This window comes from Bombina bombina, chromosome 4 (genome assembly GCF_027579735.1).
Source record: "Bombina bombina isolate aBomBom1 chromosome 4, aBomBom1.pri, whole genome shotgun sequence".
Classification (NCBI taxonomy): domain Eukaryota; kingdom Metazoa; phylum Chordata; class Amphibia; order Anura; family Bombinatoridae; genus Bombina; species Bombina bombina.
This window is the reverse complement of record NC_069502.1, coordinates 796,210,933-796,224,240: the sequence shown is the minus strand read 5'-3', so window position 1 is coordinate 796,224,240 and position 13,308 is coordinate 796,210,933. Positions and strand designations below refer to the sequence as shown.

Genomic DNA, 13,308 nt, shown 5'->3' with positions numbered 1-13,308 from the left:
CCGTTTCCTCTGCTCCCTCGACTGATTGCCAAAATCAAACAGGAGAGAGCATCGGTGATTCTGATAGCGCCTGCGTGGCCACGCAGGACCTGGTATGCAGACCTAGTGGACATGTCATCTCTTCCACCATGGACTCTGCCTCTGAGGCAGGACCTTCTAATACAAGGTCATTTCAATCATCCAAATCTAATTTCTCTGAGAGTGCATGGAGATTGAACGCTTGATTCTATCAGGGCGTGGCTTCTCCGAGTCAGTCATTGATACCTTAATACAGGCTCGGAAGCCTGTCACCAGGAAAATCTACCATAAGATATGGCGTAAATATCTTTATTGGTGTGAATCCAAGAGTTACTCATGGAGTAAGGTTAGGATTCTTAGGATATTGTCCTTTCTCCAAGAGGGTTTGGACAAAGGCTTATCAGCTAGTTCTTTAAAAGGACAGATCTCTGCTCTGTCTATTCTTTTGCACAAGCGTCTGGAAGAAGTTCCAGACGTCCAGGCATTTTGTCAGGCTTTGGTTAGGATTAAGCCTGTGTTTAAAACTGTTGCTCCCCCGTGGAGCTTAAACTTGGTTCTTAAAGTTCTTCAGGGAGTTCCGTTTGAACCCCTTCATTCCATTGATATTAAACTTTTATCTTGGAAAGTTCTGTTTTTGAGGGCTATTTCCTCGGCTCGAAGAGTCTGAGTTATCTGCCTTACATTGTGATTCTCCTTATCTGATTTTTCATTCAGACTAGGTAGTTCTGCGTACCAAACCTGGGTTTTTACCTAAGGTGGTTTCTAACAGGAATATCAATCAAGAGATTGTTGTTCCATCATTGTGTCCTAATCCTTCTTCAAAGAAGGAACGTCTTCTGCATAATCTGGACGTAGTCCGTGCCTTGAAGTTTTACTTACAGGCTACTAAAGATTTTCGTCAAACATCTGCCCTGTTTGTCGTTTACTCTGGACAGAGGAGAGGTCAAAAAGCTTTGACAACCTCTCTCCTTTTGGCTTCGGAGCATAATACGCTTAGCCTATGAGACTGCTGGACATCAGCCCACTGAAAGGATTACAGCTCATTCTACTAGAGCTGTGGCTTCCACCTGGGCCTTTAAAAATGAGGCCTCTGTTGAACAGATTTGCAAGGCTGCGACTTGGTCTTCGCTTCACACTTTTTCAAAATTTGACACTTTTGCTTCTTCGGAGGCTGTTTTTGGGAGAAAGGTTCTACAGGCAGTGGTTCCTTCCGTTTAAGTTCCTGCCTTGTCCCTCCCATCATCCGTGTACTTTAGCTTTGGTATTGGTATCCCACAAGTAATGGATGATTCGTGGACTGGATACACTTAACAAGAGAAAACATAATTTATGCTTACCTGATAAATTTATTTCTCTTGTAGTGTATCCAGTCCACGGCCCGCCCTGTCATTTTAAGGCAGGTTCAAATTTTAATTAAACTACAGTCACCACTGCACCCTATGGTTTCTCCTTTCTCGTCTTGTTTCGGTCGAATGACTGGATATGGCAGTGAGGGGAGGAGCTATATAGCAGCTCTGCTGTGGGTGATCCTCTTGCAACTTCCTGTTGGGAAGGAGAATATCCCACAAGTAATGGATGATCCGTGGACTGGATACACTACAAGAGAAATAAATTTATCAGGTAAGCATAAATTATGTTTTTCCTCCATTACCGGTTCTTCCTCGAGTGGTGGCCCGCATCAGTAATCCTGATATTTTAGTCTTTGCTGGGGTGTCTTTGCCTCCTCCTGGTGGCCAGGTGTTGTATTTCCTAACAGTAAGGAATGAAGCCGTGGACTCTCCCTATCCGGAAGGAAAGGAATTTATCTGGTAAGCATAAATTTTGTTTCTTAAAAATAAAAACGCATCCCAAAAAAGCCCTAACTAATGTCAAAAGTGGTACTCACCATTGTGTAATTCGGCTCCTTTTCCTGGCGCTGGGGGCCCATCTTTAAGGAGGCGTACTTCAGAAGCCTCTTCCGCCGCCTCTGCACCGTGTCTTCTGTTCGTCGGCTCTCTTTGAGCCCTGGTCTTCATGCGGTTGCCGCCCCACACTGAAATTTTGGATGTGCGGAACTCCAATATATAGGGGTACCACTTAATTCTGATTTACTGATTTCAAATCAGTGAATCCCTAGCCGCTGATTTAAAATTTTTATTCTAATTATCCTTTTCTATTGGATGATTAGAAATGAAATTTAGAAACGTTCTTAAATCACCCAATAGGGATTAAGTGGTACCCCTATATATTGGGGTTTTGCGCTTCCGGAATTTCAGTGTGCAGCGGCAACCGCATAAAGACCAGAGCTCGGAGAAGAGAGTTGAAGAACAGAAGATTACGGAGTGGAGGCGGCGATAGAGGTTGACATGGTCTGCTTCCGCTGCTACGAAGATGGGCCCCCGGCAGCAAGAAACGGGATGAAGACGGCCCAACGTTGAAGAAGATTGTGGAGGTGGCAGAAAAGGCTTCAGAAGTCCGCCACCGTTAAGATGGCCCCCTGAGCCAGGAACCGGGATGAAGAGGGCTTTTAAAGGGCTGGACTTCAAGAGTGTTATATGACATACACACTGATTGGATGTTAATTTGAATTGTCATGAAAATAATAAAATAAGAGAGAGTTCATCCCAGTGGGCCGGCATAACATTGTAATAGAAACATTACTATATGCATGGATTTAACCTTTTTTCATGCATAGATTAAGTACACATACTTTTTTAATGGCAAAAATTACTTATATGGCACTTGATTAGCTAAAGTTTACCATCATTTTAAAGGACCAGTCAACACAGTAGATTTGCATAATCAACAAATACAAGATAACAATACAATGCAATAGCACTTAGTCTGAACTTCAAATGAGTAGATTTTTTTTCTGACAATTTTAAGTTATGTCTATTTCCACTCCCCCAGTACCATGTGACAGCCATCAGCCAATGACAAATGCATACATGTACCATGTGACAGCTATCAGCCAATCACAAATGCATACACACTTATTCTGTGAATTCTTGCACATGCTCAATAGGAGCTGGTGATTCAAAAGACTGTGCACATTTTGTTAATGGAAGTAAATTGAAAAGTTGTTTAAAATTGCATGCTCTATCTGAATAATGAAAGTTTAATTTTGACTTGAGTGTCCCTTTAAGGATCCTTTGTATAGAAAACAAGGGTTTTCATAGACAATCCTTTCAGGTTGATGTTTAGGCTGGGTGCAGTCTGGTGGTGTTGGAGAGCAAAGGGAGTGTGGTCTTGTCAGCAGGCGAGGTTACCTATAAACATTGTAAAACTCTGAGCCATCTTCATGGATCACCAGATTTGACCCACCCTCAGACAGGAATCTTTTCTTCAATTCCAATCAGTCAATGTCACAGCAATTGCTTACATCAATCATCAGGGAGAGACATTAGCAATGAGGGAAGTGTCCACGTATCATCAGTTGAGCAAAACATTTTCAGTGTAGGATTTCTGTCATCCACATTCTGAGTTTGAACAGTTAGGAGGCAGACTTTATAAGTTGCTGGTGTCTTCACCCATGTGAGTGGTATCTAAATCAGGAAGTTTTGGCCATACTGTGAGACGTTGGGGTCTGCCAGAGATAGATCTCATGGATTCTCGTTTAAATAACAAACTTCCCCATTATTGGCCTGATCTTGGGACCCTCAGGCAGGCATAATAGAGACCTAGTGGTTCCCTAGTCATTCAACCTGATTTACATCTTTCCTCCCTATATGTCAGAGCGATAGCCAGAATCAAGTAGGAACAAGCTTCAGCAATTCAGATTACACCACCATGACATGATTTGGTTGGCAGACCTAGTTTAAATGTTCTTGTGCCCACCTTGGAGGCTTCCTCTAAGAAGGGAATCTTCTTTCTAAAGGTTATTTCTTTTATCAGTACTCTGAATTTCACTGCCTCGCAATTTACCGATTAGTGCTGTCTCAGAGGGGTTTGTCTGACAAGGTTTTTGACGCCTTGGTTTAGGCTAGGAACCTGTTTGGAAAATCTTTTTTGCTGGGTTTACTCGAAAATTCTACCACTGTAATTGATATTGAGTTCTGGCAGGAGCGGTTTGAATTAGGGTTGGTCAGTTCTCTGTAGGGCCAGTTTTTGTCTTTCTGTTTTGTTTAATAAGAGAATTTCTAAAATTCCAGATTTTCAAACCTCTGGTACAGGCCTGAGGTGAATGTACTTGTGACGTGCCCAGGGGGCACAGGGGAATGTGTGTGGCGTCTCTGAGGGATGTAGTTCACAGGTGAGTGTATGCGTGTGACATGTTTGAGGGAAGCAGGGTACAGGTGAGTGTACTTTTGTGACATGTCTGAGGGACATGGGGCACAGGTGTATGTGTTACCTGTCTGAGGGACTCAAGACACAGGTGAGTGTACGTGTGTGACATGTCTGAGGAGCGCATGGCGGTGGTGAGTGTACATGTGTGAGATGTCTGAGGGTCACAAGAGGTCAAGTTAGTGTACAGCAGTCTGAGGGACACAAGGCACTAGTGAGTGTACATGTGTGATATGACTGAGGGGGTAAGGTGAGTGTACATGTGTGGCATGTCTGAGGAGAGCAGGTGAGTGTGTGTGTGACATATCGAAGGGATACAAAACAAATGTGAGTGTATGTGTGATGTGTCAGAGGAATGCAGGGCAAAGTACGTGTGAGGGAAGCAGAGCACATGTGAGTGTACTTGTATGATGTTCCAGAGGGATGCAGGACACAGGTGAATGTACGTGTGTGTTGTGTCTGATGGATGCAGCGCACTGGTGAATGTGTGATGTGTTTGAGGAAAGCAGGGTGCAGGTGAGTGTATATGTGTGATTCATCTGAGGGATTCAGGATACAGGTGAGTGTAAATGTGTGGCATTCAGATTTTACAATTTCCTTGTGTAGTTCTAAAAAGCTGAAATGTGACCATATTTATATGATCTATGCAGGTGATAATAAGACTGATGTTACACTAAATGCTGAACAGACAAATGATCTGTATGTAAAGAGTGGACTAGAAGCTATGAATAAGGAAATCGGCGGCAATATCAGTACAGGTGAGTGCACATTTGTTTTGTGTCTAAGGGGCGCATGTGAATGCACATTTGTCTGAAGTACACAGAGTGCTGGTGAGTACGTGTGATGTTTACAATTACAGATTACCAAAAGAGATTCAAATTTATATCTTTACAGTTTAATACCCATGACTTTTTTTTATTACTGACATCATAAAAAGCTGCTGTGGACCTTTTGATAAAGCCAAGGGAATCCGGTGAAACATGTCAGGGAAAGGGGATTGGGCTGGTGAGAGCTCTACATTTTTTTTGCGGCAATAAACAGCTTTCAGTAATATCCACTTGGCTAGTATCAGCGTATCATTTGTTGCACGGCAGTGCCTGCTTACAAGTGGTTGCTTATGTGATGTAATTTTTAAACATTGTTATATGTGTGAGTGAGAAGCTATTTTAAAACAGATTATACAAATACTCAGCCATTGAGCACATAGGGGGGTAGTTATCAAGCCGTCTACTTTACCTGCCTTCGCCGGTTCAATACGCCCGCCTAAGCTCGCCTACCATCGCCGCCGTGGACCTGCAAAATTTCACCTAAGTTATAAAAAAAGCTGTCAAAAAGCCGCGCACCAAGTACGGGACGATGAGCAGCGGACTGTGAGAGTTATAACTCATCTGATCTCGCTGCTCTTCGGCTTTTTGACAACTTTATTGCTAGCCTGTCACTAAGCACCCACACTAACTACACTGTTCTACCCCCTATACTGGCGCTCCCGGAGCCCCCCGCATCTCAATAAAGTTATTAACTCCTAAACTGCCGCTCCTAGACCCCGCCGCAACTATAATAAATGTATTAACCCCTAAACCGCCGCTCCCAGACACCGCAGCCACCTACATTATGCCTAGTAACCTCTATCCTGCCCCCCCTATACCGCCGCCCTCTATAATAAAGTAATTAACCCCTATCCTGCTGATCCCGGACCTCGCCGCAACTAAATAGTTTAACCCCTAAACAGCCGCTCCCGGACCCCGCCGCAACCTATATTAAACTTATTAACCCCTAATCTGCCCCCCCTACACCGTCGCCACCTATAATAAATTTATTAACCCCTATCCTGCCCCCCACTACACCGCCGCCACTGTAATAAAATTATTAACCCCTAAACCTAAGTCTAACACTAACCCTAACACCCCCCTAACTTAAATATTAATTAAATAAATCTAAATAATATTTCTCTTATTAACTAAGTTAATCCTATTTAAAACTAAATACTTACCTTTAAAATAAACCCGAATATAGCTACAATATAAATAATAATTATATTGTAGCTATCTTAGGATTTATTTTTATTTTACAGGCAGCTTTCAATTTATTTTAACTAGGTACAATAGCTATTAAATAGTTATTAACTATTTAATAGCTACCTAGTTAAAATAAAGAGAAATTAACCTGTAAAATAAAAACTAACCTAAGTTACAATTACACCTAACACTACACTATACTTTAATAAATTATTTCTATTTAAAACTAAATATTTACCTGTAAAATAAACCCCAAGGGGTCGATCCGATAAAAATCGTCGCCCGCAAAAGCCGGTGACGCCAATATTTACGCTGGTTTGGTATCACATATACGGCGTAACCTAGAAGTTACGCCCGTATATTTCTGCCGTCGCCCGTAGTTTTTTGGGCCATAGGCAGGTATACCAAACCAGCGCAGTTTGGTATCCAATATGCAGCGTAAGGACTTACGTGGCGAAAATGGAGAAATCTTACTCCATTTTCACCTCGCCACAAAAAGCAGCCGTAAGAAAAATCTGAAAAATCTGATTGGCTGATTGAATCAGCCAATCAGATTCAAGTTCAATCCGATTGGCTGATTGGTTCAGCCAATCGGATTGAACTTGAATCTGATTGGCTGATTCAATCAGCCAATCAGATTTTTCAAACTTAATTCCGATTGGCTGATAGAATCCTATCAGCCAATCGGAATTCGGCGGACGCCATCTTGGATGACGTCATTTAAAGGTACCTCATTCGTCGTTCAGTCGTCGGCCGGGATGGATGCTCCGCGGTGGCGGAGCGAAGAAAGAAGATTGAAGATGCCGCTTCATGGAAGATCCTGCCGGAAGGAAGAAGACTTTGCTGCCGCTTGGAGGAAGACGTCGCCGGAGGAAGAATTCTTCTTTGCCGCTTGGAGGAAGACGTCGCCGGAGGAAGAATTCTTCTTTGCCGCTTGGAGCAAGACATCGCCCCGAATCGGATGAGGGGTTCGGCCCGGTGTGGTGAAGACAAGGTAGGGAGATCTTCAGGGGGGTAGTGTTAGGCTTTTTTAAGGGGGGTTTGGGTGGGTTTAGAATAGGGGTATGTGGGTGGTGGGTTGTAATGGGGGGGGGTATTGTATATGTTTTTAAATGCAAAAGAGCTGAATTCTTTGGGGCATGCCCCACAAAAGGCCCTTTTAAGGGCTGGTAAGGTAAAGAGCTTTGAACTTTTTTTAATTTAGAATAGGGCAGGGAATTTTTTTTATTTTGGGGGGCTTTATTATTTTATTAGGGGGCTTAGAATAGGTGTAATTAGCTTAAAAATCTTGTAATCTTTTTTTTATTTTTTGTAATTTAGTTTAGTTTATTTAATTGTATTTTTAGATAGATATTTGTAGTTTATTTAATTTATTGATAGTGTAGGTGTATTTGTAACTTAGGTTAGGATTTATTTTACAGGTAATTGGGTAATTATTTTAACTAGGTAGCTATTAAATAGGTAATAACTATTTAATAGCTATTAGACCTAGTTAAAATATTTAACAATTTACCTGTAAAATAAATATAAACCCTAACATAGCTATAATGTAATTATTAATTATATTGTAGCTATCTTAGGGTTTATTTTATAGGTAAGTATTTAGATTTAAATAGGAATATTTTAATTAATAATATTAATATAAGATTTATTTTAATAAGAGTTTAGTTAGGATGTTAGAGTTAGATAGGGTTATTATACTTAATATATATATAATATAATAACGATATTAACTATATGAACCCTAATATAATTAGGGTTAATATAGTTAATATATATAATATAATAACTATTTCTCCTGTTAAGTGTAGTCAGTCCACGGGTCATCCATTACTTATGGGATTATATCTCCTCCCTAACAGGAAGTGCAAGAGGATCACCCAAGCAGAGCTGCTATATAGCTCCTCCCCTCTACGTCATACCCAGTCATTCTCTTGCACCTAACTAATAGATAGGACGTGTGAGAGGACTGTGGTTATTAAAATTAGTTTTTATATCTTCAATCAAAAGTTTGTTATTTTAAACAGCACCGGAGTGTGTTGTTTTTTCTCAGGCAGCATTAGAAGAAGAATCTAAATGAGTTTGTGTATGATCTTAGCGGTCGTAACTAAGATCCATTTGCTGTTCTCGGCCATTCTGAGGAGTGAGGTAACTTCAGAACAGGGGACAGCGGGCAGGGTTCACCTGCAAGGAGGTATGTTGCAGTATATTATTTTCTAAGGAATGGAATTGACTGAGAAAATACTGCTAATACCCATATAATGTAAGTGCAGCCTTAAATGCAGTAGTAGCGACTGGTATCAGGCTGATATGTATGTATGTTATACTGAGGTATTTCTGGGGAATGGAACTTCACTAAGAAAATACTGTATACATTTAACTTATATTTGAGCCCCCACTGCAGTGAAAGCGACTAGCAGCAGGCTTATTAGTATCATTTCATAATTTTATTTTAAAACGTTTTACTGGCATGTTAATCGTTTTTTTCTGAGGTACTTGGTGAAAAAAAAAATTTGGGCATTATTTTTCCACATGGCTGTCGTTTATTTATGAATAAATTCAGTTTACTGAGCTTCCCCACTGTTATAATATGAGTGGGAGGGGCCTATTTTGGCGCTTTCTTGCGCAGTAAGAATTCAGTCACAGTCTTCCTATTCCTTCCTCCATGATCCAGGACGTCTCTACAGAGCCCAGGGGTCTCCAAAACTAGTTTTGAGGGAGGTAATCACTCACAGCAGACCTGTGAGACTGTGCTTTTGACTGTGATAAAACGTTTATATTCTGTTATCCGTTTTTTTGGGTATTAAGGGGTTAATCATCCATTTTCTGGTGGGTGCAATCCTTTGCTAACTTATTGCATTTACTGTGAAAATTTGGTTGCTATAACAAATTTGGTTCATTGTAATTTCAACTGTGACAGTTTATTGGTGCTTCTTAAAGGCACAGTAACGTTTTTTATATTGCTTGTAAATTTATTTCAAAAGTATTTTCCAAGCTTGCTAGTTTCATTGCTTGTCTGTTACACATGTCTGACACAGAGGAAACTCTTTGTGCAATATGTTTAAAGGCCAATGTGGAGCCCAATAGAAATTTGTGTACTAATTGCATTGATGCTACTTTAAATAAAAGTGTACATGTAAAGAAAATTTCACCAGACAACGAGGGGGAAGTTATGCCGACTAACTCTCCTCACGTGTCAGTACCTTCGTCTCCCGCTCAGGAGGTGCGCGATATTGTGGCGCCAAGTACATCAGGGCGGCCCATACAAATCACTTTGCAAGACATGGCTAATGTTATGACTGAAGTATTATCTAAATTGCCAGAAATTAGGGGTAAACGCGACCACTCTGGGGTGATAACAGAGGGCGCTGATAATATTAGAGCCATGTCTGATACTGCGTCACAATTTGCAGAACATGAGGACGGAGAGCTTCATTCTGTGGGTGACGGATCTGATCCAAGTAAACTGGACTCAGACATTTCAAATTTTAAATTTAAGCTTGAGAACCTCCGTGTATTGCTAGGGGAGGTATTAGCGGCTCTGAATGATTGTAACACGGTTGCAATTCCAGAGAAAATGTGTAGGCTGGATAAATATTTTGCGGTACCGACGTGTACTGACGTTTTTCCTATTCCTAAAAGGCTTACAGAAATTATTAACAAGGAGTGGGATAGACCTGGTGCCTCCCCTTTTCTCCCCCTCCTATATTTAGAAAAATGTTTCCAATAGACGCCACCACACGGGACTTATGGCAGACGATCCCTAAGGTGGAGGGAGCAGTTTCTACTCTGGCTAAAAGCACCACTATCCCGGTGGAGGATAGCTGTGCTTTTTCAGATCCAATGGATAAAAAGTTAGAGGGTTACCTTAAGAAAATGTTTGTTCAACAAGGTTTTATATTACAACCCCTTGCATGCATTGCGCCTGTCACGGCTGCGGCGGCATTCTGGTTTGAGTCTCTGGAAGAGACCATTAACTCAGTTACATTGGATGAGATTACAGACAAGCTTAGAGTCCTTAAGCTAGCTAATTCATTTATTTCCGATTCCGTAGTACACTTAATTAAACTTACGGCTAAGAATTCAGGATTCGCCATTCAAGCGCGCAGAGCGCTGTGGCTTAAATCTTGGTCAGCCGATGTGACTTCTAAATCTAAATTGCTTAACATACCTTTCAAAGGGCAGACATTATTCGGGCCCGGTTTGAAAGAAATTATCGCTGACATTACTGGAGGTAAGGGTCATGCCCTGCCTCAAGACAGAGCCAAACCAAGGGCTAGACAGTCTAATTTTCGTGCCTTTCGTAACTTCAAGGCAGGAGCAGCATCAACTTCCTCAGCTCCAAAGCAGGAAGGAACTGTTGCTCGCTACAGACAGGGCTGGAAACCTAACCAGTCCTGGAACAAGGGCAAGCAGGCCAGAAAACCTGCTGCTGCCCCTAAGACAGCATGAAGTGAGGGCCCCCGATCCGGAAACGGATCTAGTGGGGGGCAGACTTTCTCTCTTCGCCCAGGCTTGGGCAAGAGATGTCCAGGATCCCTGGGCGTTAGAGATCATATCTCAGGGATATCTTCTGGACTTCAAAGCTTCTCCTCCAAAAGGGAGATTTCATCTTTCAAGGCTGTCAGCAAACCAGTTAAAGAGAGAAGCGTTTCTACGCTGTGTACAAGACCTTTTATTAATGGGAGTGATCCATCCAGTTCCGCGGTCAGAACACGGACAAGGGTTTTACTCAAATCTGTTTGTGGTTCCCAAAAAAGAGGGAACCTTCAGACCAATTTTGGACTTAAAGATCCTAAACAAATTCCTAAGAGTTCCATCGTTCAAAATGGAAACTATTCGGACAATCTTACCTATGATCCAAAGGGGTCAATACATGACCACAGTGGATTTAAAGGATGCCTACCTTCACATACCGATTCACAAGGATCATTATCGGTACCTAAGGTTTGCCTTCCTAAACAGGCATTACCAATTTGTAGCTCTTCCCTTCGGGTTAGCCACGGCTCCAAGAATCTTTACAAAGGTTCTGGGCTCTCTTCTGGCGGTACTAAGACTGCGAGGAATTTCGGTAGCTCCGTACCTAGACGACATTCTGATACAAGCGTCAAGTTTCCAGACTGCCAAGTCTCATACAGAGTTGGTTCTGGCATTTCTAAGGTCGCATGGGTGGAAGGTGAACGTAGAAAAGAGTTCTCTATTGCCACTCACAAGAGTTCCCTTCTTGGGGACTCTTATAGATTCTGTAGAAATGAAAATTTACCTGACAGAAGACAGGTTAACAAAACTTCTAAATGCTTGCCGTGTCCTTCATTCCATTCAACACCCGTCAGTGGCTCAATGCATGGAGGTAATCGGCTTAATGGTAGCGGCAATGGACATAGTACCTTTTGCACGCCTGCATCTCAGACCACTACAATTGTGCATGCTAAGTCAGTGGAATGGGGATTACTCAGATTTGTCCCCTATGCTGAATCTAGATCAAGAGACCAGAGATTATCTTCTATGGTGGCTTTCTCGGCCACATCTGTCCAGGGGAATGCCCTTCAGCAGGCCAGACTGGACGATTGTAACAACAGACGCCAGCCTACTAGGTTGGGGCGCTGTCTGGAATTCCCTGAAGGCTCTGGGATCATGGACGCAGGAGGAGAGTCTCCTTCCAATAAACATTCTGGAATTAAGAGCAGTTCTCAATGCTCTTCTGGCTTGGCCTCAGCTAGCAACTCTGAGGTTCATCAGGTTTCAGTCGGACAACATCACGACTGTAGCTTACATCAATCACCAGGGAGGGACAAGGAGTTCCCTAGCGATGTTGGAAGTCTCAAAGATAATTCGCTGGGCAGAGTCTCACTCTTGCCACCTGTCAGCGATCCACATCCCAGGCGTGGAGAACTGGGAGGCGGATTTCCTAAGTCGCCAGACATTTCATCCGGGGGAGTGGGAACTTCATCCGGAGGTCTTTGCTCAAATACTTCGACGTTGGGGCAAACCAGATATGGATCTCATGGCGTCTCGCCAGAACGCCAAGCTTCCTTGTTACGGGTCTAGGCCCAGGGACCCGGGAGCGGTCCTGATAGATGCTTTGACAGCACCTTGGACCTTCAAGATGGCTTATGTGTTTCCACCCTTCCCGATGCTTCCTCGATTGATTGCCAGGATCAAACAGGAGAAAGCATCGGTGATTCTAATAGCGCCTGCGTGGCCACGCAGGACCTGGTATGCAGATCTAGTGGACATGTCATCCTGTCCACCTTGGTCTCTGCCTCTGAGACAGGACCTTCTAATTCAGGGTCCTTTCAAACATCAAAATCTAATTTCTCTGAAGCTGACTGCATGGAGATTGAACGCTTGATTTTATCAAAGCGTGGATTTTCGGAGTCAGTAATTGATACCTTAATACAGGCTAGGAAACCTGTTACCAGGAAAATTTACCATAAAATATGGCGTAAATATTTACACTGGTGCGAATCCAAGTGTTACTCATGGAGTAAGGTTAGGATTCCTAGGATATTGTCTTTTCTACAAGAAGGTTTAGAAAAGGGTTTATCTGCAAGTTCTTTAAAGGGACAGATCTCAGCTCTGTCCATCCTTTTACACAAACGTCTGTCAGAAGTTCCAGACGTTCAGGCTTTTTGTCAGGCTTTGGCCAGGATTAAGCCTGTGTTTAAGACTGTTGCTCCACCATGGAGCCTAAACTTAGTTCTTAACGTTTTACAGGGTGTTCCGTTTGAACCCCTTCATTCCATTGATATCAAGCTGTTATCTTGGAAAGTTCTGTTTCTAATGGCTATTTCCTCGGCTCGTAGAGTCTCTGAGTTATCAGCTTTACATTGTGATTCTCCTTATCTGATTTTTCATTCAGACAAGGTAGTTCTGCGTACTAAACCTGGGTTCTTACCTAAGGTAGTCACTAACAAGAATATCAATCAAGAGATTGTTGTTCCATCTTTGTGCCCTAACCCTTCTTCAAAGAAGGAACGACTTCTGCACAATCTAGACGTAGTCCGTGCCT

At 42.4% G+C, this 13,308-nt stretch overlaps 1 protein-coding gene across 1 annotated transcript in view; it reads left to right on the top strand.

The window, feature by feature from the left end:
- The window catches only part of LOC128657869 (oocyte zinc finger protein XlCOF26-like), a gene marked incomplete at its 3' end in the record, with an annotated part of 167,905 nt that overhangs the window by 51,043 nt on the left and 103,554 nt on the right, over window positions 1-13,308 (top strand). The window contains exon 3 of the mRNA XM_053712298.1: window positions 4,932-5,039. Coding sequence (XP_053568273.1) covers window positions 4,932-5,039 — 108 coding nt within the window. The remainder of the gene's footprint in view (window positions 1-4,931; window positions 5,040-13,308) is intronic.